This window comes from Oryx dammah, unplaced genomic scaffold (assembly GCF_014754425.2).
Source record: "Oryx dammah isolate SB20612 unplaced genomic scaffold, SCBI_Odam_1.1 HiC_scaffold_25, whole genome shotgun sequence".
NCBI classification, from domain to species: domain Eukaryota; kingdom Metazoa; phylum Chordata; class Mammalia; order Artiodactyla; family Bovidae; genus Oryx; species Oryx dammah.
The window spans coordinates 70,958,927-70,986,604 of record NW_024070209.1 but is presented as its reverse complement, the minus strand read 5'-3'; the positions used below and the strand labels follow the sequence as shown (position 1 = coordinate 70,986,604).

Genomic DNA, 27,678 nt, shown 5'->3' with positions numbered 1-27,678 from the left:
TTGCTGAATAAATCAAGAGTGTCAACACTGCAGCACAGATTTGATTGGATACATTTGATTGAGAAGAGTTATACATTTTTCATTAATTCTGATGGTTTTCTCTTTAATTATTGAGAGATGATTTAGTTTGGTGGTTAAGAAAATGGACCTTAAAAAAGAAAAGAAAATGGGCCTTGGAGCTAGATATCCTGGGCTTGGATCCCAGCTCCATCACTTACTAGGAAGTTATATAGCTTTTATTTGCCTCAGTTTCCTCATCTGTAAAATGGAGATAATAATAGTACCTATTGCTGAAGGTTGCTGTGGGCTTAAATAGTTTAATTAAAGAACTTGGTGCCCTCTGCACAGTAAATGTGCAATAAATGTTAGCTGCTATTGTTATTATTTTGAAAATAGAGTAATTTTAGGTTATGACTTTAAATTCTGAGTTGTATGGACAATTCTTCAAAGGGAGGACCTTCCATAAATAGTCACTTGTAACTTTCTCAGAGGTGCAGATGAGAACGGCTTCCCAATTCCAGTTAAATCATTGGTTCTAGCAGGAAAAAAGCGCTAGACTGGGAATCAAGTTTTACGCAAACCTTTCATTCAGCAAACCATTACCTCCATGCGTAGTTGCTGGACTCTCCATGTCCTCGACATAAGTGCTGCTGGATTCTGAAGATTAGAGATGATTTAAAGATGCTTAGGTCATGCTTAGGTCAGGGAGACTAAGATGTGACTAGAGTGCCTTGGAAGTGGTTTCTAATCTGTTGTCTATAAAATGACAATTTTTGAGTTTAGTTGATGATTTCGGTCATCAGTACTGGGTTCGTAGCACTGTGCTGGATTGCTGTACTAAGACATTTTGAAAACAGTAAAGCAGTTCTTGGCACCAAGAATCTTAGAACTGGTAGGAAAAACAAACCGCCATTAGAAAATAGATCAAAGATAATATTGAGAGTCATGTGATTAGATGGGAAATAAGAAATTGTAGGGATGGTAGTTTGAGAAGATTATTATGCTTAGCATTTTATCATGTCAGTGGTTAGCTCCATGTTCTTAATAAGGTACCAGAGTAAACTGCCTGATTTGATGTTAACTTGAGAGGAACCTTCTTTTTCTCAGAGTGTATCATGAGAATCACTGGGCTGGAAGAAGCACAAGCTGGAATCAAGATTGCCGGAAGAAATATCAATAACCTCAGATATGCAGATGACACCACCCTTATGGCAGAAAGTGAAGAAGAACTAAAGAGCCTCTTGATGAAAGTGAAAGAGGAGAGTGAAAAAGTTGGCTTAAAGCTCAACATTCAGAAAAGGAAGATCATGGCATCTGGTCCCATCACTTCATGGCAGATAGATGGGGAAACAGTGGAAACAGTGGCAGACTTTATTTGGTGAGGGGGGCTCCAAAATCACTGCAGATGGTGACTGCAGCCATGAAACTAAAAGACACTTGCTTCTTGGAAGGAAAGTTATGACCAAGCTAGACAGCATATTAAAAAGCAGAGACATTACTTTGTCAACAAAAGTCTGTCTAGTCAAGGCTGTGGTTTTTCCAGTAGTCATGTATGGATGTGAGAGTTGGACTATAAAGAAAGCTTTCACCGAAGAATGGTAGAATCGTTTTTGAATGGTGGTGTTGGAGAAGACTCTTGAGAGTCACTTGGACTCCAAGGAGATCCAACCAGTCCATCCTAAAGGAAATCAGACCTGAATATTCATTGGAAGGACTGATGGTAAAGCTGAAACTCCAATACTTTGGCCACCTGATGCGAAGAGCTGACTCATTTGAAAAGACCTTGATGCTGAGAAAGATTGAGGGCAGAGAGAAGGGGACGACAGAGGATGAGATGGTTAGATGGCATCACTGACTCAATGGACATGAGTTTGAGTAAACTCTGGGAGCTGGTGATGGATAGAGAGGCCTGGCGTGCTGCAGTCCATGGAGTCACAAAGAGTTGGGTACGACTGAGTGCCCAAACTGAACTGAACTGAAGTGTCACTTGGGGATTCCCACATGCATAATCTTTTTAAAAGGGAGCTCAACACCCTTTGTTTTCTTACCTGTTAAACTTTAAAATAGTGAATCCCCAGTATAATGAGGTAATTAGAATTTAGCGGAAGATACATTTTTAGAGCATGGTTCATCCCCAAACCCTTTTTATGTTATAATGGTAAGATAATATCTTTTTGTTCTTGCCATTGCTGTTTTCCCAGCTTCTAGCGCACTGCTTGATGTGTAGTCAACACTCAAGAAATATATTTGAGAGGGAATCCCGTGATCATCCAGTGGTTAGGCCTCTATACTTTCATTGCTGAGGGCATGGGTTCAATTCCTGGTCAGAGAACTAAGATCCCACAAGCCTCCACTTGGTGTGGCCAAAAATGAAAAAACGTAAGAAAACAAAAATATCGTTGGAAGGCAAATTTGAAGTTATGTTTGAATTGTCAGTAATTTCTAAGTCATTAAAAATTATTTTATTATTAAAAGATGTTGGTCTTTTTAAATCTTAGATCTGACTATGTTAGGGCAAGTTGCCATTATGCAAATATAATTTTAATGAAGTTAGTAGCTTCTTACTAGCTTTTTCATACTTGGGTAAGGAAATGTCTTTCTAGGAGAATGAACTTGCATACTGTATTAGTTCTCTGTTAACTGCATTTGACCGCAACTTCATGGGAGACCTTACACCAGAGTTGCCCTGCCAAGCCATTCCTAAACCATGACATGTGAGAAACTGTGAGAGATAATAAATATTAGAAATGTCATGTTTTGTGATACCATAATATAAAGAGTTTCATACATCTCATTTGAAGACTGTTCATCGGTAAATCACCCTGCCTTATTTGAAAAGGAGTGAGGCACTTTAGAAGAAAAAGATAAATCAAGCCATCATAGCCAAGTTTCCTGGGTCAAAATAAGAAAGAATATGTTTAGCTTTAAAATATTTAATTGTAGAATAGTTCATGTTCATTATTAATCAAAAAATGCAGAAGGTCATTGAAGAAAGTTCTAAGGATCACCCCAAATCCTACTTAACATTTTGGTGATGCTCTTTTTGAAATCTGTTTTTGTACATAGACATAAGCACACTTAGATCTTTCTTTTCCATATGTGGAACCTTTCTTTTCATCTGTGTTTTTCAGTATTTTTTAACCCAAACCTTTTTTTTTTATTAATTGAAAAACTATTGGCCTCCTTGAGTATGGTTTGAAATTTCACAGTAAATTAAATAACATGACCCAAACCAGTTTTAGATGGAGGTAATTTAAAAAGGGGAAACAGTTTAATCTTAAACGAACCATTAGGTAAGATAACATTGGCTTGTTTCCCATCAAGCTGTTTATCCTAAGAAATATGGAAGACAGCATAACAAGATATTTTAAATAATTTGCTCAATGTTTCCTTGGAGGAGAAGCTGAGTGCTGCTTAGGAGAGAGAGACAGCTTAGGCTTTCTTCTCTGCTCCCTTGAACAGTTTGGTTCTTGGCCCCAGATTTGTGTATACCTCTCAGCCAGACAGAAGCCCTGCAGTTAACCAGAGATTAGCTGATGTACCCCGTGTATAGTCCTGCTTGAGGACTGTGACCCCTGCCACCATCCCCACTTAAGTAAGTGATCTTTCCAACAATAGACAGGGCTCTTTTTTGATGAGTTTTTCTTCTATCTTCTTTGTGTGTGTGTGTGTGTTGCTTTAGTGGCTCTTTTAGAATGGCTGTCCCTCCCATGGATCTGCCTCTGTTTCCGGGAAGAATTGGCTGTCAGCTGACACTCAGCTCTTGACTTCTCTTCTCCCTCAGCTTGCTTCTCTCCTAGTTGACCCTGTTGAGTAAATCGTCTCGTCTCAATCGCCCCTGGTCTTTCCCCAGCCCAAGGGCCCAGCATCTTTCTTGCCTGTAATGGATTCGTCTCTGGTTTCCTGGTTTCTGTTTTACCTTTTCACAGTCCCCTTTTCCATACAGTATACTGGATAATCTTTTAAAAACATAGACTCAGATAATAATACTCTTCCTAAAACCCTCCTTTGTACTCAGAATAAAACCTGAATTAATCGCCACCGCTTCCGTGGCTCTGCGTGGTCTGTCCCTTGGGATCTCTTGTCCTGATCTTTTGCTGTTCTGATCTCCCGCAGTCACTCTGCTCTAGCCACATTGCCCAGACTTAGCAAGATCCCTTCCCCCAGAAATACCCAACTTCTTCCTGCCTTCACGCCTTTGCACCAGCTGTTTCCTCTGCCTGGAATGCTCTTCACCAGAACTGTCATGACTGGCCCCTTTGCATTATTCAGGTTTCAGATTTCACCACCTCCAAGGGTCTTTCCCAGTCTTCCAGCATCGTGTGGCTCCTGTTTTATTTTTTTCATCACATTTAGCAGTCTCAAACTATCTTTGCACATTTGTCTCTCCTTTTTTTTTTTTTTATCATTTCTCCTTCCCTTGCCAGATTTTAAGTATCATGAGACTGTAGCTCTTGTCTTATCTTGTCCACCCTATATTTCTAAGACATGGAGCAATGTTCAGTCAGTCTTAGCTAAAAAAGAATCAGTGAGTGAATCACTCAGGTGGAGAAATGTATTTTTTTCTGCCCTGAGGTGGCTGGGACCAGCCATTCAAGTAGAAAAGGAGGAAGGTGAAAAGGCAGAGCACAAAGACACTTTCCTAGTCCTGGTTTAAGCATAAAGTGAATAATATAAAGTGTGGCACCACAGTGACTAATTATTTCAAAATTTAATTCACATAGTAGAAGGATGAGTTTATTCAAATTAGAATCAGATTAATCTTGAAGATTTCCTGTACTATTAATAATTTCAGTCATTAAGGTAGGTGATTTGATCTTCAAGCCTCCAAAGACACTTGATTGTATGCTTATTTGTTAAATTATTTAAAAACATTGTTGAATATAATGTAAGAGAAAAAAATCCTTAGTGTTGCTTGCAGAGTCATTTCTGTCATTAGATTACACTTCATATTTTATAATGTTAGTGTTTAAGTGTTTTCCATAAGTGTTTTCAAAGAACTACTATGTTGTAGGCTAGAAAAGACGTTACTATAAGAGAGATAGTTTAGTACTTTTAATAAAATGTGCCCCAAAGAATTTTTTATGTTGAAAGGTAAAGGAGACTGTGATCTTAAAACTTGTAAAACAAATTAAAGTAAGTTACTCTGTAATTACTAGTGCAGTTTTGTTGTTTAGTTTATAACCTAATGTTTTTATTGGCCCCTAAGGATAAAGAGGAATACTCGACCCGGTGTGCGTGCGCTCAGTCACTCAGTCTGGTTTATGCTAAATACATTAATGTTTCTGTCTACTTTTCTCTTTCACATTCATAGAGTTTTGGGAAAAAGTAATAGTAAATCTAACATGAGCTCTGAGTTAGTGTTTTTAGAGTCAGCACTTCTCAAATTTAGTTTCACATGCCGGTTGCCTTTCACAGTGGCCGTCTAGGGAAGTGGCACATTTGTTCCAACAGTGCTTCCTTTCCTTAAACCACTTAGGTAGGTTCTTTTTCAGAAATGTTTCATAGGCAGTTTTGGAGTTATGAAAAAAATCCTTCTTACTCTACCAATGAAAAGCTTTGCTTATTCTTTTGACTAAATGAAGACATACAACTTCCTCAACTGACTTCATATTAATATTTTATTAATTTATGAAGCCAATATTGCTGTTACACAGTTGAAGTTATGACTCAGAAGATCATGAGAGAGAGTTTACAAAGTAAATCTGTGTAAAGAACAAAGAACATTGTATAACTTTGCGAAGTAATAGATTTGAAAAAAAAAACAACAAGCTGTTGAGACCTGGGTGACTAACTCACCCACCCCCCCTTTTAAATTTGCATTTTATCTGAAACTGAGTGCAGAGCATTGTGCTCTGCTACAGATGTAAGTTATGGGGTGCCAAATCTAGAGGAAGCGCCTTGTTTTCGGGGAAAGAGAGAAAACCATCTGGTACCAGAAAAAGGCCAAAAGTGGGCTCTTTTTAGTGCTGAGTGAAAACTAAGAGTCTATATATAAAATATGACCATAAAACTACGCTTCTTTTACAATTCTTGGCATCAAAGACTACAGACCTGTTTTGGATCATGTACCTGTTTTCAAAGTTGAGATGCACTTCTTTGAGAGAAGTAGCTGAAGCAGTGTTGGTATTTAATGTTAGAAGGCATATAGGTTTTATTGTGAGATAAATGAATTATTTCCTTGAACACAGGTCTTATTTTGTCTTAGCCTCCATGACCATTAAGGGCTTTTATTTTGGTCTATAAGTCAGTGTTTTAAGTGGTCTGTAAGGATTATTTTTAATTAACTTTATTTAATATTATAAATATGTGGGGTTTTGAGAAATGCTTTTCTTTTCTTTCTTTTTTTAAAAAGCTGCACGTCATTGACTCCTGGACCCAACTGTGACCGATTTAAGTTGCATATACCATATGCTGGAGAGACATTAAAATGTAAGTAAATGATGACTGTTTTACTGAAAATGTAGATTACAGTGCTAGCTATTGGACTTTGTGCTTTAGTGTTTTTATTTCTGGCTTTTAAGTGTTATCTCGTAAGATATCAATCAGAAGGATTTACCACTTTTTGAAAGTTTGTCTTTCAGTCCCAGTTCTAGTAAGACAGTTGGCAGGCAGTAAGTTGTGGTCAAGTGGGCATGCACATGTTTTTTATAGCAAAGATCAGAAATATAAATGACTAAAAGGCCAGACTGGTAACATGAGTGAGGGAAGTAGGCTAGGGGTGGCAAGTTGGAGCACTCAACCCAGTTTTGAGGGGTTACCCTTACTGATTTATTGAGAAAAGGTGGAAATCTGCATTTTTATTTGAATTCTCTCAGTTTTAGACATTGGCCACTTCTTCAAAATTACAGTGTGGGCCAGCATTATGTAGGCCAAACCAAATGTGTGTGTGGGCTGCCTTGAGCTCTTGAAACTCTGGTTTGTGACCTCGATGAATAATATGCAAGACCTCCTGTTGGATTTAGTTCTCTATCTGCAGCACTTGCCTGGGTTGCGTCAGCACTTCTCTGCCGTAATCACCAGGACTAAAGCTGTAGCCTGTGATGATGGAGATGATGATCGCTTTGGTTGGTTAGTATCAGTACTCTCATCAGGAATTATCCCTTGAAACCATTCTACTGAACAGGGTATGAAAGTCTGACTTTTCTTACAAAGAGGAGTAAAGAACAAAGATATTGAAGGTGGGACAGATGGGCAAACAGTACCTTTCAGACCATGGATTGTGTGTTTTGCCATTTTAGGCCAGGAAAGGCCACATCTTAATATTTGTAGAATCACTCTATATAAATTTACCAATTGCAACATGAACTGAAAAATTTGTGACATGCTGACCTGTTAACCTTTTATTGTTAGGTCATTCTCTGGAAACCATTAAAATAGAAAAGAATTTCACCTGACTGAGATGGTAGGACAGATCGGATTGCTACTTTTTTGGGGAAAAATATTATTAACTAAATTTGAAAGAATTGATCAAAGTAAATCATTCACATGGTGAAAAATGTAAGTAGTTCAGAATTTTTTAAAATATGAAAGCAGTGGTCCTCTGTCCCATTTCTCTCCAATCCTAGACCTATGTCTCAAAGGAACCACTTAAAACCTTAAAAAAAATTGTTTCATGTCTAGTTCTCCTGGGGATGATATCCATATATCTAAGTAATATGCTTATGTCTCTGTTTCTTGGCTTATCAGTTTCAGATGTCACTATCTTTTGACTTCCTGCACTGATGCATGAGGTATCAGCCTGTTTTCATTGTACCGTTTATCTCTCTTTTGTCATCTTCATCTTACAAAGTTACATTATTGTGATTATATCACCACTGTTGGTTCCTGTATTGGGAAACAAGGGAACAGTGAGAGACTTTATTTTCTTGGGCTCCAAAATCACTGCAGATGGTGATTGCAGCCATGAAATTAAAAGACGCTTGCTCCTTGGAAGAAAAGCTATGACCAACCTAGACAACATATTAAAAGGCAGAGACATTACTTTGCAAACGAAGGTCTGTCTAGTCAAAGCTATGGTTTTTCCAGTAGTCATGGATGTGAGAGTTGGACTATAAAGAAAGCTTTCGCCAAAGAATTGATGCTTTTGAACTGTGGTGTTGGAGAAGACTCCTGAGAGTCCCTTGGACTGCAAGGAGATCCAACCAGTCCATCCTAAAGGCAAGCAGTCCTTAATATTCATTGGAAGGACTGATGTTGAAGCAGAAACCCCAATACTTTGGCCACCTGATGCAAAGAACTGACTTATTGGAAATGACCCTGATACTGGGAAAGATTGAAAGCAGGAGAAGAGGGTGACAGAGGATAAGATAGTTGGACGGCATCACTGACTCAATGGACATGAGTTTGAGCAAACTCCGGGAATTGGTGATGGACCGGGAAGCCTGGTGTGCTGCAGTCCATGGGGTCTTAAAGAATCAGACATGACTGAGTGACTGAATTGAACTGATTGGTTACCCTGTAGCTTCATTTGTTTTTTTTTTTTAAATGATTGTTTGATGTGGACCACTTTTAAAGTCTTTATTGAATTTGTTACAGTTTTGCTTCTCTTTTTTTATGTTTTGGTTTTTTGGTCCCAAGGCATGTGGCATCTTAGTTCCCTGACCATGTATGGAACCCCCACACCCTGCATTGGAAAGCAAAGTCCTAACCATTGGACTACCAGGGAAGTTCCTTCTTTTTTTTAAAGACTCATTTAAAGCATTGTATTGTATAGTTAAATGAATAGCTCCTAAAAATTTTTAGTAAATGCCTGGCACACAGTTACCACTGTTGGTTCTTAAGCAAAATCTCTGTGCAATAATGGTGCTCACTTAGTGTGCTTTTGTTTAGTTTCCCATTAGCCATTATTCTTGCCTAGAGAATCCCATGGACAGAGGAGCCTGGTGGGCTGCTGTCCATAGGGTCGCACAGAGTTGGACACAACTGAAGCGACTTAGCATGCTTGCATTGGAGAAGGAACTGGCAACCCACTCCAGTGTTCTTGCCTGGAGAATCCCAGGGACAGAGGAGCCTGGTGGGCTGCCGCCTATGGGGTCGCACAGAGTCGGACACGACTGAAGCGACTTAGCAGCAGCGGCAGCAGCAACAGTAGCCATAGATTGTGTCTTTCGGCTCCCCACTTTTTAAGATGACGATATTAACCCCTGTCCTCCTCCACCTCTCAATTTTTGTCTTCTGTTATTTTCCTTTTGCATTGTCAAAGTTGATAACTTACTGTCTGTTCTAAATCTGTAATTGCCGTATGTGCTTTGTCTATAAATTGCTTGACTGATTACCTTGCGGGCCTGCTCCTGCAGTTATCACTGTAGGATTCACCTTTATTCTTTTGGGTTTGACCTTGCTTTAAAAAATTATCTGAAAAACTCTCAAATTGATACCCTTTGAGGTGCCTCAGTGCTTCAATAAGGAGGCCAAACTAAAACCTGTTTAGATTTCCAGGTGGAAATTGTTTTTTAATATCTGTTGATATTAAAATAGGATAGAATCATCAAAATAAATGAAACCAACTGCATAAATTTTGAAACAAGTTACTGCTCTCTGATAGTATAAACTAGAAGAATTTATATAAATAAAGTCAAAACAGATGAAGAAACCCTTCAAACACCTAGTTAAAATTCAAGTGAAGATCCATTGAACTTATTGGACTGGTGTTTTGTGAATCTGCTCACCTAATGTCAGTGATTAAAAAAGCAAGAGAGTTCCAGAAAAACATTTGTTTCTGCTTTCTTGACTATGTATGCCAAAGCCTTTGACTGTGTGGATCACAATAAACTGTGGAAAATTCTCTAAGAGATGGGACTACCAGACCACCTGACCTGCCTCTTGAGAAACCCCTATGCAGGTCAGGAAGCTACAGTTAGAACTGGACATGGAACAACAGACTGGTTCCAAATAGGAAAAGGAGTATGTCAAGGCTGTATATTGTCACCCTGCTTATTTAACTTATGCAGAGTACATCATGAGAAATGCTGGGCTGGAAGACGCACAAGCTGGAATCAAGATTGCTGGGAGAAATATCAATAACCTCAGATACGCAGATGACACCACTCTTATGGCAGAAAGTGAAGAGGAACTAAAAAGCCTCTTGATGAAAGTGAAAGAGAAGAGTCAAAAAGTTGGCTTAAAGCTCAACATTCAGAAAACGAAGATCATGGCATCTGGTCCCATCACTTCATGGGAAATAGATGGGGAAACAGTGGAAACAGTGTCAGACTTTATTTTTTTTGGGCTCCCAAATCACTGCAGATGGGTATTGCAGCAATGAAATTAAAAGACACTTACTCCTTGGAAGGAAAGTTGTGACCAACCTAGATAGTATATTCAAACGCAGAGACATTACTTTGCTGACTAAGGTCCATCTAGTCAAGGCTATGGTTTTTCCAGTAGTCATGTATGGATGTGAGAGTTGGACTGTGAAGAAAGCTGAGCACAGAAGAATTGATGCTTTAGAACTGTGATGTTGGAGAAGACTCTTGAGAGTCCCTTGGACTGCAAGGAGATCCAACCAATCCATTCTAAAGGAGATCAGTCCTGGGTGTTCTTTGGAGGGAATGATGCTAAAGCTGAAACTCCAATACTTTGGCCACCTCATGTGAAGAGTTGACTCATTGGAAAGGACTCTGATTGGGAGGGAGTCTGGGAGGGATTGGGGGCAGGAGGAGAAGGGGGCGACAGAGGATGAGGTTGCTGGATGGCATCACCGACTTGATGGACGTGAGTTTGAGTGAACTCTGGGAGTTGGTGATGGACAGGGAGGCCTGGCGTGCTGCATTTCATGGGGTCGCAAAGAGTTGGACACGACTGAGTGGCTGAACTGAACTAAACTGAATGTCAGTGATTATATAGCAAAGTTATTTTGCTTTCCTTAATTTGTGTAGCTTTTAGGCCATGACAATTAAAGTTTCTCTCTTTGTAACTGTACTTATTTAAATTACTTCAAAATTAAATGTCTTTACAGTATTTTATACAGTTTATCCCTTGGTATCAATGGGATTGGTTCCAGAAGCCCCTGAAGATACCAAAATCCATGGATACTCAAGTCCCTTAGATAAAATGACATAGTACATTTGGTCCTCCATACTCATGCGTTTTGCATCCATAAATATGGAGGGCTGACAGTAAACTTTTCTAAGTGGAGTTTGTTGAATCATAATGCATCAATGGTAGTAGTAATGTAAAGAGCTTCTTTATCTAATGGTTTTCATTGAAAACTTGTGGTATGTGATTTAAACTATAATTTCAACCAAGGCTGAATCAAAGTATTTGGAGTCTACTTATTACATAACTTTAAACCTCAGTGAAGTTAGAAATGGAGACCTTTTTGTTTGTTTATCAAATTATATCTTCAGTCCCTAGCACTGTAATGATATTCAGTTAGATATTTATTGAAGGAATGTGATGAATGCATGCATGAATTTTTGAATCTTAGTGTTCAGATTTTTGTTGGTTGAAGTATAGTGTAGTAAAGAATGTGACATTCTGTTACTTGTATCAGCCAACAGAATTCAACAGAAATTCAATCTTTAGAAGTTATATATTACACAAGGAATTTGTAATTGGAACATTGCTCTTAACAATTCAGAAAACAGGAAGGACATACAGTATTTTGCAGATTTGGAGTCTGTTTCCATTTTCTTTATATTTTACTGTGCCTTCTCAAAGCAGATTAATGAAAATAATGTGTGACTAAATTTTATATTTTGGAATGTTTTATGTACTAGGAAATAGTTCTTCTATAAATGTGTCATCTGGAATAAAGGAAGCTGAATAAAGGAAGCTTTGCAGTTAATAATAGTGAAAGCGAAAGACAAAGGAGAGGGCATATTTCTACCTATAAATTTATGAATCGATTCCTAAGAATTACCTGTATGTATAATGAAATAACAGACATTAAAAAAAAACACAGAAGATTATCGTGCATTAAGAATGATGTTTCCTCAGCTCTTTTTAATGTGAAGAGAAAACTGTTGGGCGTTGAAAGAGGTGCCAGTTTGTATAAGATTCTCACAGAATCTTAGGCTATCAAAGGATATCTGAATTGAAGAGAAATCCTTGAATTGCATGATTGTAGAAGAAATAACTAGTACTTAAAGAGGATTGGAACAGTGACTCTTCAGTGATCAAATTGATTTATATAAAACAAATAGTAATATCTAGGATAGTGCCACTGAAATGACTCAAAATATGCAAGTTACAGCAAAATTCATAGAGGAAGATGAGAGTCATGTATATGCGTATTTGTAATAACTGTCATGCTCTATAGCACTTAACTCTTGAAAAAATTATTGTGTTTGTGCTTTTGTGTATCCTATTTAAATAGGGCGGTAGTGAGGCTGTTTTGATCATTTTGTTTCCAGTCTGTATCTCATATTTTATTTCCAGTCTGTACTTGGCATTTAGAGGGACTAAATGAATGAACCATGCTCATTCTTTGGATCTAACGCTGATGAGGTTTGATGAAGTGGCAGAATCCTGAAATATTCTCAATTTTATAGGTTTTTTGAACAGCATTATTTCATAACTATAATGAGAGATAATGGAAATATTTTAAGTTTTATAAAGCAAATCTGTGGCTAGTAAATCAAAAGATTTCCTAACATTGATTTCAAATATGAAATTATCTTTTGTTTAAAATTGCTGTTTTTTCATACTGACAATTTGTTTTAATCAGGGACTGTTTGGTTATAAGAAACCTATTGGAACAAACATAAACTAAGGAGTTTGTTTCTTTGTCTTTATAAGGAATTAAGTGAATTCCATGGTGCCCAAGGACAGGAAGTATAACCAGGCCTCGTAGGGACTAGAAGGATGGTGGGCACAATAGTAACCAGGCAGTATCTGTGTTCTTGAGTGTCTTTGTCCTGTAACGTATTTTCTTGTCATCATATTCACTTTATTTTTTTTTTAATTTATTTATTTTTAATTGGAGGATAATTGCTTTATAATGTTGTGTTGGTTTCTGCCATACATCAACATGAATCATCCATAGGTATACATATGTCCCCACTTTACTCTTTTTCCACCAAATTTCTGTTTCTCCTCACAGAGAGTATAAATGACTTCCTGAGCCCCCCTAGGACATGGTGACTAAGCTCATGGCCAGCAGAGACAGCCTATGGTCTAAATTCCTGGGAGAGAGGGTCTGATTGGCATCTTGGGCTGGGTGTTCACTTGTGATCCGGTCATATGGTCAAGAGTTCTGGTTAATGTCTTGGCTTGGGTACTAGAGGCCAGTTTAACACAAAGTGAGCATGGGCTGGGCAGGTACCCAGGAACCTATCTATCACACTGTTTCAGGAGTTCTTTCTAAAGAGCTTCCAAGTGAAACTAGAGACATTTTCCCTTTGTCTTTAGCAACAGAAGCAATGCCATTGTTTATCATCTGAGAGGAATGATGAATATTTCAAAGCCGTTTGTGACAGAGTCAAGAAGTCATGCCAAAAAAATTATCTCCAAAGGTTTTGAAGTTGAAAGACTTCCCCAGAGGAAAAGCTTTTTTTTCCACAGGAAAAAGTGAAAAAAAAAAGAGATAATGATTTGAATAATATATTATCTGTTCCACGTCTTCAGAGGAACAGTATAAAATTACTGTTCATTTCCAAAGCTTTGATACTACGTCACTAAATTTAAATTTTTTTTTTGAGAATTATTACAAGAAAAAGAAATCCAACTCAGAGCTCCTATTTCAGTAGAATGCACCGTTTAATTGAACAATGGTCAGGCACATACAAAAATTTTTATAGGCAAATTGCAAATAGTGTTCCAGAATTTCTGCTTTACTGAATCTTGAAATTCAGCTTCATTTTTGATTCTGTCTCAAGTAGTTTGGCTGCTTTATGTGTGTGTGTATGCTTCTTTCATCTCAGGTCTATTATATATTACTTTGTCTTAGCCAGTCAGCATAGTAAACTCAGAATACTCTCTTTTCCTTCTCTTTGTCCTCTAAGACCTCACTTATGTAGTACTGTGTAGAGACACTCAAGGTCTTCATACTGATGACTGTCAAACAGAAACTAAACCCCAAACTGGTAGCACCAGAAGGTCCCAGTGGTGTTGTGGAGAAGTTTGTTGCATCAGCTGAAGGAGATACTAAGGTTCTGTTGATATGTCTAAAAGAATCTTGCAGTTTCCTTAGGTTTCTTCTCATAACTTGTATTTTGAACTTTGGTACATCCAAAGGTTGGCTGCTGTGGCTGCAGCTGTTGGCAGTTTTGTTGGGATGACAGTATTATTTTATGAAAAAGTTCTTGTATTGTTTACAATAAATAATCTGCTTGGAAAATGTTAACCACGTAATCTTTCCCCTCTTCCCTTCAATATTTTAGCAGCCAAATCCCACAGCCTAGCATTCAAGGCTGTCACAATCTGCCCTTCCAGCCCCTCCATGGGCCCCCTTGGTGGAACTCAGCTGATGACAGTCCAAGTCAAAAGCCTGTACAAATGATTTGCTTGTTGTCCTTCTCAGATATCCTGCTTGTCCTCTTTCTGCTTTTGTTCACACTGTTTAGTCTTCAGTGTTTGTGCTTAGTTGCTCAGTTGTGTCTGACTCTGCGGCCCCATGGACTGTAGCCTGCCAAGCTCCTCTGTCCATGGGATTCTCCAGGCAAGAATACTGGAGTGGATTGCCATGCCCTCCTCTAGGGGATCTTTCCAACTCACGGCTTGAACCCAGGTCTCCCACATTGCAGGTGGATTCTTTACCCTCTGAGCCACCAGGGAAGCCTTTTAGTCTTCAGTAGGACTTCCCTGATAGCTCAGTTGGTAAAGAATCTGCCTGCAATGCAGGAGACTCTGGTTCCATTCCTGGGTTGGGAAGATCCCTTGGAGAAGGGATAGGCTTCCCACTCCAGATAGGCTTCCCTTGTGGCTCAGCTGGTAAAGAATCTGCCTGCAATGCGGGAGACCTGGGTTCAATCCCTGGTTTGGGAAGATCCCCTGGAGATGGGAAAGGCTACCCACTCCAGTGTTCCGGCCTGGAGAATTCCATGGACTATACAGTCCATGGGGTCCCTAAGAGTTGGACATGACTGGGCAACTTTAATTTTCAGGATGGACCAAAGAAATAGTAAAATGGCCTGACAGTTCTGTGACATATTTGGTTCTTCACTCGCGCTCACCAGCCTGCCTCTCCCGTGGCTGCACTCTCTACGGGGCTCCTTGGCCAGCCCTCTTCTTGTCTTCAGGATCACCTGCAAGGAGAGGAGGAGTGAACCAGGACTTTTACTAGGACTTGTAACAGTTGCGCCAAGTAAAAAGTTGGATGTGCAGTCCAGGGATTTAGTTTGGCATCATGCTGAGAAGCATTATAATTTTCCTTGGTAGCATAGTTCATTTTACTTTATTTTTATCTTTTTAAAAGATTCATTTACTTAAGGATTATTATTATCTAGCATTCAAGGTATTTTTAGAGGCTAATTAGGGAGGCAGGTCACCTTTGATTTAGTGACTGTTCTAAAAAATGCTCATTGAAAGGCAAGTAAAAAGTGCTAATTTTGTGGATTAGACATTAACTCCCTTAAACTTTGAGGATTCCTTTGTCTTGGTATTTCAGAATGTTTTTTTCTTGGAATTCATGGAATGTTAGAAGAATTTGTAAGAATAGCAACTAACATTGTTAAAATTTTGTAAAGTGAACTTAGTTATAGCTAACTGTATATGTTTAAATCTGGTTTTGATGCTGATTATTATATATTAAAAATGATATAATTGTTGAAAATAACTTATTGACATATATTTTATAGAGTATTAGACTTATTTTTATACATGTTCTCATTTAATCACACAGTAAGTTTGGAATAGAAATTTATATCCCACATTTTTGTATTAACTTTATAGAGGTATAATTTATATAAAACAAAATACCCATTTTAATGCACAATTCCATACATTTTGGCAGTTAGAAATAGCTATTTAACTACACTACAACGTGTAGAACATTTTCATCCTCCAAAGATAATAGAACATTTTCTTTCCTCCCTAAGTCAGTCCCTTCCACCATCATCCCCCAACCCATGATCTTTATCTTCTCTCTGAAATTGTAAAACAGTTCTTCCTAATTTAGAATTTCATATAAATGGAAGCATATACTATATAGTTTTTGGTGTATGGCTGCTTTTATTCAGCCTGATGTTTTTGAGAGTCATCCATATTATTCCTGTATCAGTACTTTGTTTTTTTTTTATGCCAAATGGTAGAACATTGTATGGATATACCACAGCTGCTTTTTTTTTTTTAAATCATTCATCAGTTGAAGATTATTTGAATTATTTCTAGATTTTGGCTAATATTCATAAAGGTGCTATTAAATTTTTGTTCACATCTTTTTGTTGAGATATGTTTTTTCATTTTTAGGGGTAAATATCTAAGAGTGGTATTGCTGTATTGTAAACTCTGTTAATGGTTAAACTGTTTTCTAAAGTGATTATACTATTTTGCATTCTAGTTACGAGCAATTCGCAACTATATTTCATAGTCATACCAACATTTGGTATGTTGGTCTTTTAAATCATATCCACTCTAGTGGATGTGTAGTAGTGTCTCATTGCGGTTTTGATTTGCATTGTCATGTGCATGTTGGCTATTCATGTATCTTTTCTTAATTGTTCAAATGTTTCGCTCAGTGTTTTGATTGGATTGTTGGTCTTCTTGTTGAGTTATATGTTCTTTATATAGTCTGGAAAGAAGTTGTTTGTCAGCGTGTCAATATTTTCTAATCGTATGTGGCTTTTCTTTTCATTTTTTTAATGGTATCTTTTTAAGGGCACAAGTTTTTAACTTTGATGAAGTCCAATTGAACACATTTTTTGTTTTATTGTTTATGCTTTTGACTTCTTGTTTAAGCAGTCTTTGTCTACCTGAAGGTCTTAAAGATTTCATCGTAGAAGCTTTATACTTTTATCTTTAACATTTCGATCCATTTTGGGTTAACTTTGACCATATCTGTGTTAATCAAGTGTGGGCCCATTTTTGAAGTTTATGTTGTACCCCGCTTACTAGGTCTGTTCTTATGTGAATATAACACTGCCTTGATTGTAGTAGCCGTGTAGTCAATCTTCAAATCAGGTGCAGGAAGCCCTCCTACTTCTACTACTTCTGTCTCCATAGAAATTTTAGAATCCGTTTGTCAGGTGTCTACAGAAATCCTGCTGAGACTGCATTGAATCTGGAGGTCGATTTGTGGACCTTAATAACATCAAGTCTTCCAGTGGATGAAAAACCTCTTCATTTATTTAGGTCTTCTTTAATTTCTTTAAGTATTTCATAGTTTTTAGTGAACAGGTCTTATACAAATTGTGTTAAATAAATCTCTGACTATTTCATATTTTGATGTTAATTTGTAGTACACGTATTTAACTTTCTTTCTCTCTTTATTGCTCATCTTCTGAAAATACAATCCCCCCATGTTTCTTTTTCTTACTTTAGTGCATGGACTAGAATCTTGTTGGATTCAAGTGATGAGAGCATATATTCTTGCCATGTCCAGATTTTAGGGGAAAGTATAAAGTCTTTCACCCTTAACTATAATGTTGGCTATGTATTTTTCACAGATACCCTTTATCAGTTTGAGAAGTTCCTTTCTATTCCTAATTAATTGAGAGGTTTTTGTTTTGTTTTAAAATAAAAAAATGCATGTTGTATTTTGGCAAATACTTTCTTCATCTATTGAGATGATCATGTGATTTTGAAAAATTTTACTAATATGGTGATTAACTTTTGAATATTCAGCTTATCTTGCATCTCTGATATAAACTCCAGTTGGTCGTGATGTATTAGCTTTTTAATATGTTGTTGATTGAACTTGCTAAACCTGTTTAGAATTTTGCATTTATGTTAATGGATGATACTGGTTTGTAGTTTCTTTTATGCTTTTTACTGGTTTCAGCATCATAGCAAAACTGATTTCAGAATAGAATGAATTGTGAAAGAATCGTGAAGGAAAATTGTGAACCATTTTCCTTAGTATTGGGGAAACGTTTCTGAGGAATTCATATTATTTCTTCCTTAAATGTTTGATGGAATTCTCCAATGAAACTACTTTCAAGTACAGATTAAATTTCCTTAATAGATACAGGCTTAGGTCATCTACTACTTCTCAAGTGTCAGTAGTTTGTATCTGTTTCAAACAAGTTGATGAATTTATTGACATAATTTTTAAAATAATATTCTTTTTTAAAAAATATGTAAAGTCTGCAGTGATGTCACATTTGTTTATCCTGATGTTGGTGACTTGTTTCTTCTCTCGCTCTCTCTTTTTTTTTTTTTTTACCAGTCTGGCTGACTTTTTAATTTTCTCTTTTCAAAGAAACAGCTTTTGACTTCATTCATCTTCTCTGTTGTATTTCTGTTTTCTATTTCATTGATTTCCATTCTGATCTGTAATATTTCATTCTTCTCATTGATTTTTCTTGCTCTTCTTTTTTTAGATTGTTAAGTAGAAGCTGAGGTTACTGATTTGAGATCTCTTTTTTCTACTATCAGTATTTAATGCTATAAATTACTACCTAGGTACTGCTTTAGCCTTGTCTCAGAAATCTGGATATGTTATATTTTCATTTTAGTTTATCATATTTTCTTATTTCATTTTTGATTTCTTTTTTGACCCATGGGTTATTTAGAAACATATCATTTAGTTTCCAAAATTTTCTTGATTTTTCAGATATCTTTCTTTTAGTGACTTTGAATTTGGTTCCACTATGGTCAGAGAACATACTTTATATGATTTACATCCTTTTAAAATTGTTGTGACTTGTTTTATGGGTTATGATTTGGACTGTCTAAGTAAATGTGTAGTGTCTTGTGAGGGTACAAAGTTGTTGTCAGTTCAATACATGCTTACCTTAATTATCTTTGGGCAATTTCCCCCCACTCCCCTTTTTGGCAAGATTATGGCACTGGCAATAGTGTCTTCATATCAGAAAAGAGGGACTTGTGAAGTTTTTCAGAGTAGGTAAAGCAGAGACTTTAAAATTCTGGTCTAACCGAAGAATTAAAGGAAGCCTGTTAGAACCTCACATGGAACAACAGTGACAGATTTTATTTTCTTGGGCTCCAAAATCACTGTGGACATTGACTGCAACCATGAAATTAAAATAGGCTTGCTCCTTGGAAGAAAAGCTATGACAGATCTAGACAGTGTATTAAAAAAGCAGAGGCATCACTTTGCTGACAAAGGTCTGTATAGTCAAAGCTATGATTTTTCCAGTAGTCATGTATGGATGTGAGAGTTGGACCATGAAAGAAGACTAAGTGCTGAAGAATTAATGCTTTCGAATTGTGGTGCTGGAGAAGACTCTTGAAAGTCCCTTGGACAGCACAGAGGTCAAACCAGTCAATCCTAAAGGAAATCAACCCTGACTATTCATTGGAAGGACTGATGCTGAAACTGAAGCTCCAGTACTTTGGCCACCTGATGTGAAGAGCCAACTCATTCAAAAAGACCTTGATGCTGGGAATGATTGAGGACAGAAGGAGAAAGGGGCAACAGAGGATGAGATGGTTGGATGGCATCACCAACTCAGTGGACATGAGTTTGAGCAAAGTCCAGGAGATAGTGAAGGACAGGGAAACCTGGCGTGCTGCAGTCCATGGGGTCGCAGAGTCAGACATGACTGAGCAACTGAACAACAAGTCAGATTCTTAATGGAAGTGTATGGAGGGCCCGGATGTGCTCTGTTTGTTTTGAACTAATTCTTTTTCTTCATTATTTTGGTCCTGAAGTACATTCAACCTCTCTCACCTCTAGGATATTTCTACAGAAGGTAGTATAAGACCTTTGGGGACATTTGATGGGCATTCCAGATGGCATAGGCACTCCAGATCACTGTAGGTTGCATGGCAGGATTTGTGTGTTAGTCACTCAGTCATGTCCGACTCTTTGTGACCCCACGGACTCTCTTAGGTGGCATTTTCTGATTGCTGATCTCCATTGATTTTCATTGGGTCATTAGTCTATTTTAGAGGAAATAATTGAGATTTCATATTTCTGTTAGGTAGACAGTTAGGCATGAGCAACAAGGGTTGGCCTAGCTGGAAAGGATGCGAGCTGATTTCTAAATGCCACCCCAGACACACCCAGGAGAGCTCTCAGATATGCTACAAAAATGGCCACAGAGACTTCCAACTCCTGCACTTGCTCCCAAAGCATGCAGTGGATACAAACTAACCACAGGGGTTTCTCCAACTTGGTCACATGTGCCCTTGATATACAGCTATATCCTCAAGTAACCTTAGGCAGCCTGGAGCCCATTAAGTGTTCATAAATATTCTATACATACATACATCTGGTTATAACAGACTGAATTACAGGAAAGGCACGTGCAATAGAGCCTATTGTTATTAACTTGCAACTATCAATCAAAACTCTCAGTCCAGGCCCACCTGGATGAATATGTAAAAGCCCTAATTTGCATATACCCAGACACACCCCTTCCCTGATTGGCATTGAGCATACACCTATTTGTATTGCCTTTTCTGATTGGTGGTGGGTACAGGCTGTATTTTGCACAGGGCCAGAACCAAGACTTAGAAGTATAAAAGGGAAGCCAAGAGGGATCATGGCCTCTCCTTTGGGGTTTGCCTGCTCCCATGTCAGGAGTGTATTATCTGCTGTCAGTTTAATAAAAGTTCTGTCTACTTGAGCTGTAACTGAATTGTAACTAGTCTGTTGTTTCAAATCCTTGCTACCACTACAAGAGCCTAGGAATCCTGCCTAATTGAGCTGTAATTAGGCCCTCTGCCATACCAAATCTTTGTTAAGACAAAACAAGAACCAAGGCAGAGAAATAAACCAATCTGACATTTCCATTCTCCCAAAGGATATGAACCATGTCTAAATTTCCTAGTATGTGATATCATTCATATTAACTTGTATGTGTTGGTTATAAATCAGTCTCTATATACTTGTTTGTGTGGTAGATATGACTCTTCTGTTTCTACTGAAATTAAAAAGTGAGACTTCTGTCTGATATAAGAAGCCTAACTCTTCATAGAACAGCCTTTTAATACTTTTCCCAGGTTGCTGTCAAACTTCCAATTTATTGAAAGCCTTCTTCACACTTCCAGAATCAAGCAAAACCTTTTGATTCTTCTACAGGTTCTATATCAGTATATAAAAAAGAAAACCAGCAGTGACTTTATCCTTCCCATTTCCCTTTTGATGCCATTCATGTTAATATCATTAGTAACCACCCCACCAGAAACAAATAAATAAAATTCTTGTTTTTCTTCTGCTTTTGGCTACAGGCTAGGTTGTAAAAAGAGAACAAAATGTTTTAGTATGCTCATGTCTTTAGTGATGGGGAATTAGAGCCATTAAAAAAAAATAAACAAGTTAACCAAAAATATGGCAAAATAGGAAGGTAGATGCAAGAGGATTTAGGAAGTTGCACAGTGTTTTACAGATATGGGATTTCAGGTGAAGATCACATACATCTAACTTTTCGGGGAGGTGAAAGGACACAGGAAGAGAGTTAGCTTGAGGAGAAAGAGAAAGGAATTAAAAAAAAGTTTTCATAAAGTCTGAATAAAATTATAGTTTCTCCCTCCCCGGGCCTTTGAAATTAGACTCTTTTCCTATTATTGTCACTCTGTATGAGAAACCCTGTTTGATAGTGGTGCTGTAAACCTGAATTGATGTGGCTGCATTCAGTGTATAGAAAAGTTCCAACTCCATGTCTAGTTAGTTCTTCCTTTGTACTTATGCCTAAACCTCTTCATCTGGAGAAGTGCCAATTTACCACTAAATTTAAATAAATAAGAACATTTCTCATCAATAGGGGTGGCAAATTTAGCCCCTCTTTAGAGCACTGAGCAATTTATGACCATATGTTAAATACCATAAAACAGCTTTAAAGACTTGGTCCCTGGCCATTGCCAGATTGTACCGTAGGAGTAGGCAGCACTGCGAGGGACTGGGAATGTTTCCTCCGGCCCTTGGAGGCCTCAGTAACTCACTGATGTCACAGCCAGAGAGGCCTGTTTTCAAACATTCCCTTTATAAAGGTGAAATACTAAAAGATTCCATTTTGGCATTTGGGTGCAAAGAAGGCAAGGCTTCTTTTTTAATTTTTAAGGGTCGAAATTAGTATGGAAAGTGTTGTGTGGGAGAATGAGTAACTTGCCAGCAGCGAGTCCAGAAGGCAAGTCTAGGAATAGGTAATAGATATCCTACTCATTCTTTTTCTTGGAGCGTGAACTGGACTTTTATAAGGCGTAAGCAAACCAAATATCACGTTTCTCAATCGTTTTCTTTTTGCCAACTTTTATGGAATTAATATTAATGTTAAAAACAATTTTGAAAATTTCGTCCTATAGGGCTGCCAGTTCCAAGGATTTCTTTTCTTCCAGGAGTATGACTCATTATTTGGTGAACTCCAAATATTAGTTTTTATTCTTACCATCATCACAGCCTGTGAATCATTTATGGCATTCTGTGGGCTCATGGCTGAGAAAACGAAGATGTGTGCCAGCAAGCATGTGATTTTTTGGTCAAGTAAGTGCCATAGGATCTTTGATGGACTTCTGACACGTGAGGAAACCGCTGGTTCAGGCAGGGGGACTTACTGTTACTAAATAGGAATGGGCCTCAAGACGCTTTGTCCAAGATCTTTCTGACTGTTCTCTCTGATGGATAACTCTTCCTACAAAGGAAGATGATGAAACTGGGTGTCAAAGGTCTCGGAGTCCTAGCCTTCTTAAATGTGTCAGTGCCAGCCTGAGGGCTGACTTCCTGTCGGTTCCTGTGTGGTTTGCACTGCATCCTCTTTGCACCAGATTAGTGTTTTAGGTCATCTATCATAACTGCTATCCTGTGAATTCTTGGCAATCTGATCTCACTCTGCAGAAGGCAGCTGGCACCCTTGTCTAGGAAGTGCAACTGGGGAGCTCCCGTCTCCCTCTTCCTCAGGCCAGGAAGTACACTATTGTTATCTATCGGTGCTTTCTTCCTTTGAAAGAAACAAAAAAATCTTCAAACTTTGGCAGCTCCTAAAAGTCCTGGGTAGCAGTTTGAAATGACCCTTTCCATTTTGTTGGTCTAGGGCAAAAACTTGAGTGATCTTTGACATTACTTGTAAATCTTGTCGGGTTTGTCCCTGATGCACGTATATGCATTCGTGGACATTCTCCCCCCATTGTGAATGAAGTCATGCTTAAGTCTTCAGAGTCACATCAGAGTGCTTTGTTTTATTTTGGGCTTTGATTTTCAAGGATATTCTTTTGACTTAGGCTATGTTGTTGCCCAGTTATTTCTTCTCTGTGTGTCTTCTTCTTAACAGTGGAAATTTTCAGTTCCTGTTACCAGCGTTTATTAAAGACTATTCACTTTGGATATGACTTAAGTATTTGCATTGGATTTTCACTCTTTGGAATAAGTGATAATTTAAAGCACATTTCTTCACTAGTGAATGTAAAGACAAATGTCATCTTAGTTGTCCTGATTTGTCATTCCATAGTTTGGCATTTGTCATGGCAAACACGACATGGTTCATGTCATACCATGGACTATATTGTGGATCTTTAGAATAGTTTTTTTCCTTTCTCATGACTCAGAGGTCACATTTGGGCAACTTGATTTTATCCACATAGAATAGGAGTTACCTTTAGCCCAGTTCATCTAAAGAACTTGTTTATAAGAGAATATAAACCCATGGATGAGTTATTTTAAGTGGCATCCTTCAGTCTCTCTTGGCACACATCATTTCTACTTCTACTCTTTTTTCTTTCATCTTATGAAAACCCCATCTTCTGTAAGGTTTCAACATTGATGTAGCTCTTGGTTTCCGTTGTGTTCTGCTTCTTAAGATGGGTGAGGAGAAAGGAAAGATAAATTGTGCTTCTTTACAGAAAAAAGGTGAACTTTCTGAAGGTGGATTTTATGTTATATTTATGGACATTAGGCAGTATCATCATATAAAGAGCCTGAATCCTTCTAATGCACTAAGAACAGCATGAAGGAAGAAATTTGGATTTCGAGACATGGGAGAATTTGTTATTCAGATTATTTATATCCAATCAAATCTGTGGTTCCTGAAATAATACACTGTTAAGCTCTAGGGGTGGTATCCCTGAGATCTCTAAAGTCTGTATACCCCACACAGTAGCTGATAAAGAAATGCTTGTTTATTAAATGAGACCAGAGCACTAAAAGAATTATTTATGTGGAAAGTCTCAATTGGAAGGATACTAAATTTCAGAGGGACTTTGAGTAGGACGTGGGTTATCTAAAGATATTTGAGAAAGAGCATCAAGGTTTCTGCATTGAAGACAGGGAAAGAGAGCTCTGAAAGTTTATATAAATCTACCAGGTTGACATGCATATTTAGAAAGAAACAGGAAAAAGACTCACAAAGGCAGTTTTGCCAACACTTGGCTACAACAGGACTAAATGACTTAACTTTGTAAGAACAACTCTTAATCAATGAATTTCTTATTTTAAAATGATAAGTATAGTATGTTGGGAAGGAAAGAATAAATTGACTTTGTCCTGAGGGTAGCAGCGCTTTTGATTCTATCTTCAGAATGGACCGGAGAAGCAGATCATGAAATGATTAGTGAGACATTAAATATGTTGCTTGACAGTATGCCTAAAGCCTGTGATGAAGAATGAATGCTCCTTATTGTTGAAATCAGACAATTTGGTCATCCTAATGTAGAGCAAATTGCAAAATGGTTTCTTTTGCAGTTAATTTTTTATTGTTCTTATTTTCCTGTTTCTCCTTTTTCTGTTTTCCTGAGTATAATTTCACTACTCTTGGGTAAGACAAGTTCCAGGCAGTCGTCCTCAGACATCAGACTGTTTACCTGCTTTCTCAGGGTTGGCCATCTCCTATAGAGAGGAGAGGTAAGGATCCATGAATCTCAAAGCACTTTCTCCCATCCAGTCACTATTGAGCACCTCCTCAGTCCAAATTCTGAAGCCCAATACTTGAGGGCCTCCACTCTTTGGCACCATCATAATGTTCACATTCTCTCTTTACCCACTTTTAACTCTGAACAAGACTGCTTGAACAGTCTGTCCCTAACCTTCATTTTCATCTCTTATCTGCCCTCTCCCTTCTGAACATCTCTTTCTTACCAGTGTAGTCTACTTGCTGTCCCCTGGGCACATAATTTGCTTTCTGTCCCCAGGTTTCGCTCGTTTTCTTACCTTTGCCAAATTTCTCTGTTTATTGAAGCCTACTATGGACAGCCCTCAGCAGTCATTTTAAGAGGGATTTGATTAGACTGAGCATGATTTTAAACTGAAGCGAAGCAGGCAGTGAAGTGGGAGGCTGTGGCAGGTTGTCTGTAGATGGTCGTGGCAGTGTCTGCTCTGCATGCCCTTCTGTACTCAGTGAGACCTTGCCACCTCTCCTTCAAGAGTTGAAGTGTAATTTCCTCCCCTTGAATCTGTGTGGGCTTGTGACTGTTTTGACCAATAGGGTGTGATGCAGATAATGGTGTTTGACCTCTGAGGCTAGGTCATCAAAGATAATTGAGTTTTTGTCTTATTAGCAGGGACACTTGTGCTTGGTGCTTTGAGCCACTGCCTGAGAAGTCTGACTGCTTTGTGGTTGCCATACTGTCTGGTAGCCAGGCCATCTGGAGACTTCACATATAGGCACTGCAGTTGGCTGTTCTTGCCTTGGGATTATCCCAGCCCAGATATTGCACCCTTCAAACTAATCTGTCCACTAGCTGAGTACCACTTAGTGATATCAGTCAATGCTGTGAAGAGTAAAAGAGTCACTCACCTGCATTCTACCCAGGTTTCTTTCTTGGTTTCTTGCTCTCTTTCTCTCTCTCTCTTTTTTTTGTTCTCATTGTTGCTGTTTTGTCTGTGCTTTGTGGCTTGTGGGACCTTAGTTCCCTAATCAGAGATTGAACCCACACCCTTGGCAGTGAGAATATGGAGTCCTAATCAGTGGAATTTTCTCTACCCAGGTTTCTAACCCACAGAATCTGTGAGCATAATAACAAAGTTGTTGTTTGAAGCCTCTGAGTGTTGGGGTAGTTTGTTAGGTAGCTTTAGTAATTAGAATACAGATCCTGATGAACAAGAGTGGATTAAGAGCCTGTAGGAGGGCGGCAGAGGTGGGACCCAGGGCAGAGACCAGAGGTGAGGTCTGCAGAGGGAAGAGGAGAAGACAAAACGATTAGGAGAGAAATGGGAAATTACTTTTCATTTTATATTGGAGTATAGTTGATTAACAATGTTATGATAGTTTCAGGTGGACTGAATCAAAGTTATTCAGTTCTATTATTTTTTGAATTCTTTTCCCATTTAAATTGTTACCCAATACTGAGCAGAGTTCCCTGTGCTATACATTGGTCTTTGTTGCCCCTCTGTTTTAAACATATTGGTGTGTACACATCAATCCCAAACTCCCTAACTATCTCTCTCCGCTTCCCCCCAACCACAAATTCATTTTCTAAATCTGTGAGTCTGTTTCTGTTTTGTAAATAGGTTCATTTGTATCATTTATGTTTAGATTCCTTATATAAACAATATCACATATTTCTGTGACTTAACTTCAGTCAGTATGACAATCTCTAAGTCTACCCATGTTGCTGCAAATGGCATTGTTTCCTTCTTTTTAATGGCTGAATAATAGTCCACTGTATATATATGCCGTATCTTCTTTACCCATTCCTCTGTCAGTGGACATTTAGGTTGCTTCCATGTCTTGGCTGTTTTAAACAGTGCTGCAGAGAACATTGGGGTGCATGGACCCTTTCGGATGTTTTTCTCTAGATGTGTGCCCAGGAGTGGGATTGCAGGATCATACGGTGTTTCTCTTTTTTGTTTCCTGAGGAACCTGTATACTGTTTTCCATAGTGGCTCCACCAGTTTACAATCCCACCAACAGTGCAGGAGGGTCCCCTTCTCTCCATACCCTTTCCAGCGTTTACTGTTTGTGGAGTTTTTGATGATAGCTGTTCTGACTGGTGTGAGGTGATATCTCATTGTAGTTTTGATTTGAAATTTCTCTGATAATTTGTGATGTTGAACATTTTTTCATGTGCCTCTTGGCTTTCTGTATGTCTTCTTTGGAGAAATGTCTGTTTAGGTCTTCTGCCCATTGTTTGATTGGGTTGTTTGTTTTGATGGTATTAAGCCACATAGAAATGGGTAAATTTTGAGGGGAAAAGGTGGGGAATTCACATCAATGATCTATTATTATTAATCATATATGTATATATGTTAAATTTGTCTTTGAATTATGTTACTTATTTTCATCTCTGGGTGAGGTTGGAGTTGAGGTCATCTTTCAAGAAGCAGAAGGTCTGGAGAGGGCCTGGCTGCCTGATGGAGAACACTGAAGACAGCTGACCTGCTGTCAGCTCTGGCCTTTGATAGGTACTCTGGTGAGGAAAGACAGAAGCTGGGTGTTTAGTTATTATGGTGTGCTTTCCTCAAGTGCATACTGTTGGTGTGAAGCACTTGGAACCCTCAGAAGTACAGAAGACTGTCTCCAGAGGGGTGCCTTGGACCTCCGTGGCTGTGTGAGAGTTCTGAACCTCATCATGGCTCTCCAGGATTTCCAATAACACACAGCTGCCTGTGGTTTTGGGGAATGAAAAGGATCCTACCTTTGCCTGGGGACATTGTTTTTAAGTAGCAGCTTTCTTGAGAGAAGAGGGGAACGCACCTCCAGTTTTAGTTAAGGACCTTCAGAGAGCTTTTGTCCACACTGA

At 38.2% G+C, this 27,678-nt stretch overlaps 1 protein-coding gene across 4 annotated transcripts in view; it reads left to right on the top strand.

Annotated features, from left to right (window-relative positions):
* The window catches only part of BABAM2 (BRISC and BRCA1 A complex member 2), a 410,927-nt gene that overhangs the window by 37,541 nt on the left and 345,708 nt on the right, over positions 1–27,678 (top strand). For all 4 annotated transcript variants that reach the window (XM_040224352.1, XM_040224354.1, XM_040224353.1 and 1 more), the window contains one exon: positions 6,356–6,432. In XM_040224352.1, coding sequence (XP_040080286.1) covers positions 6,356–6,432 — 77 coding nt within the window. The remainder of the gene's footprint in view (positions 1–6,355; positions 6,433–27,678) is intronic.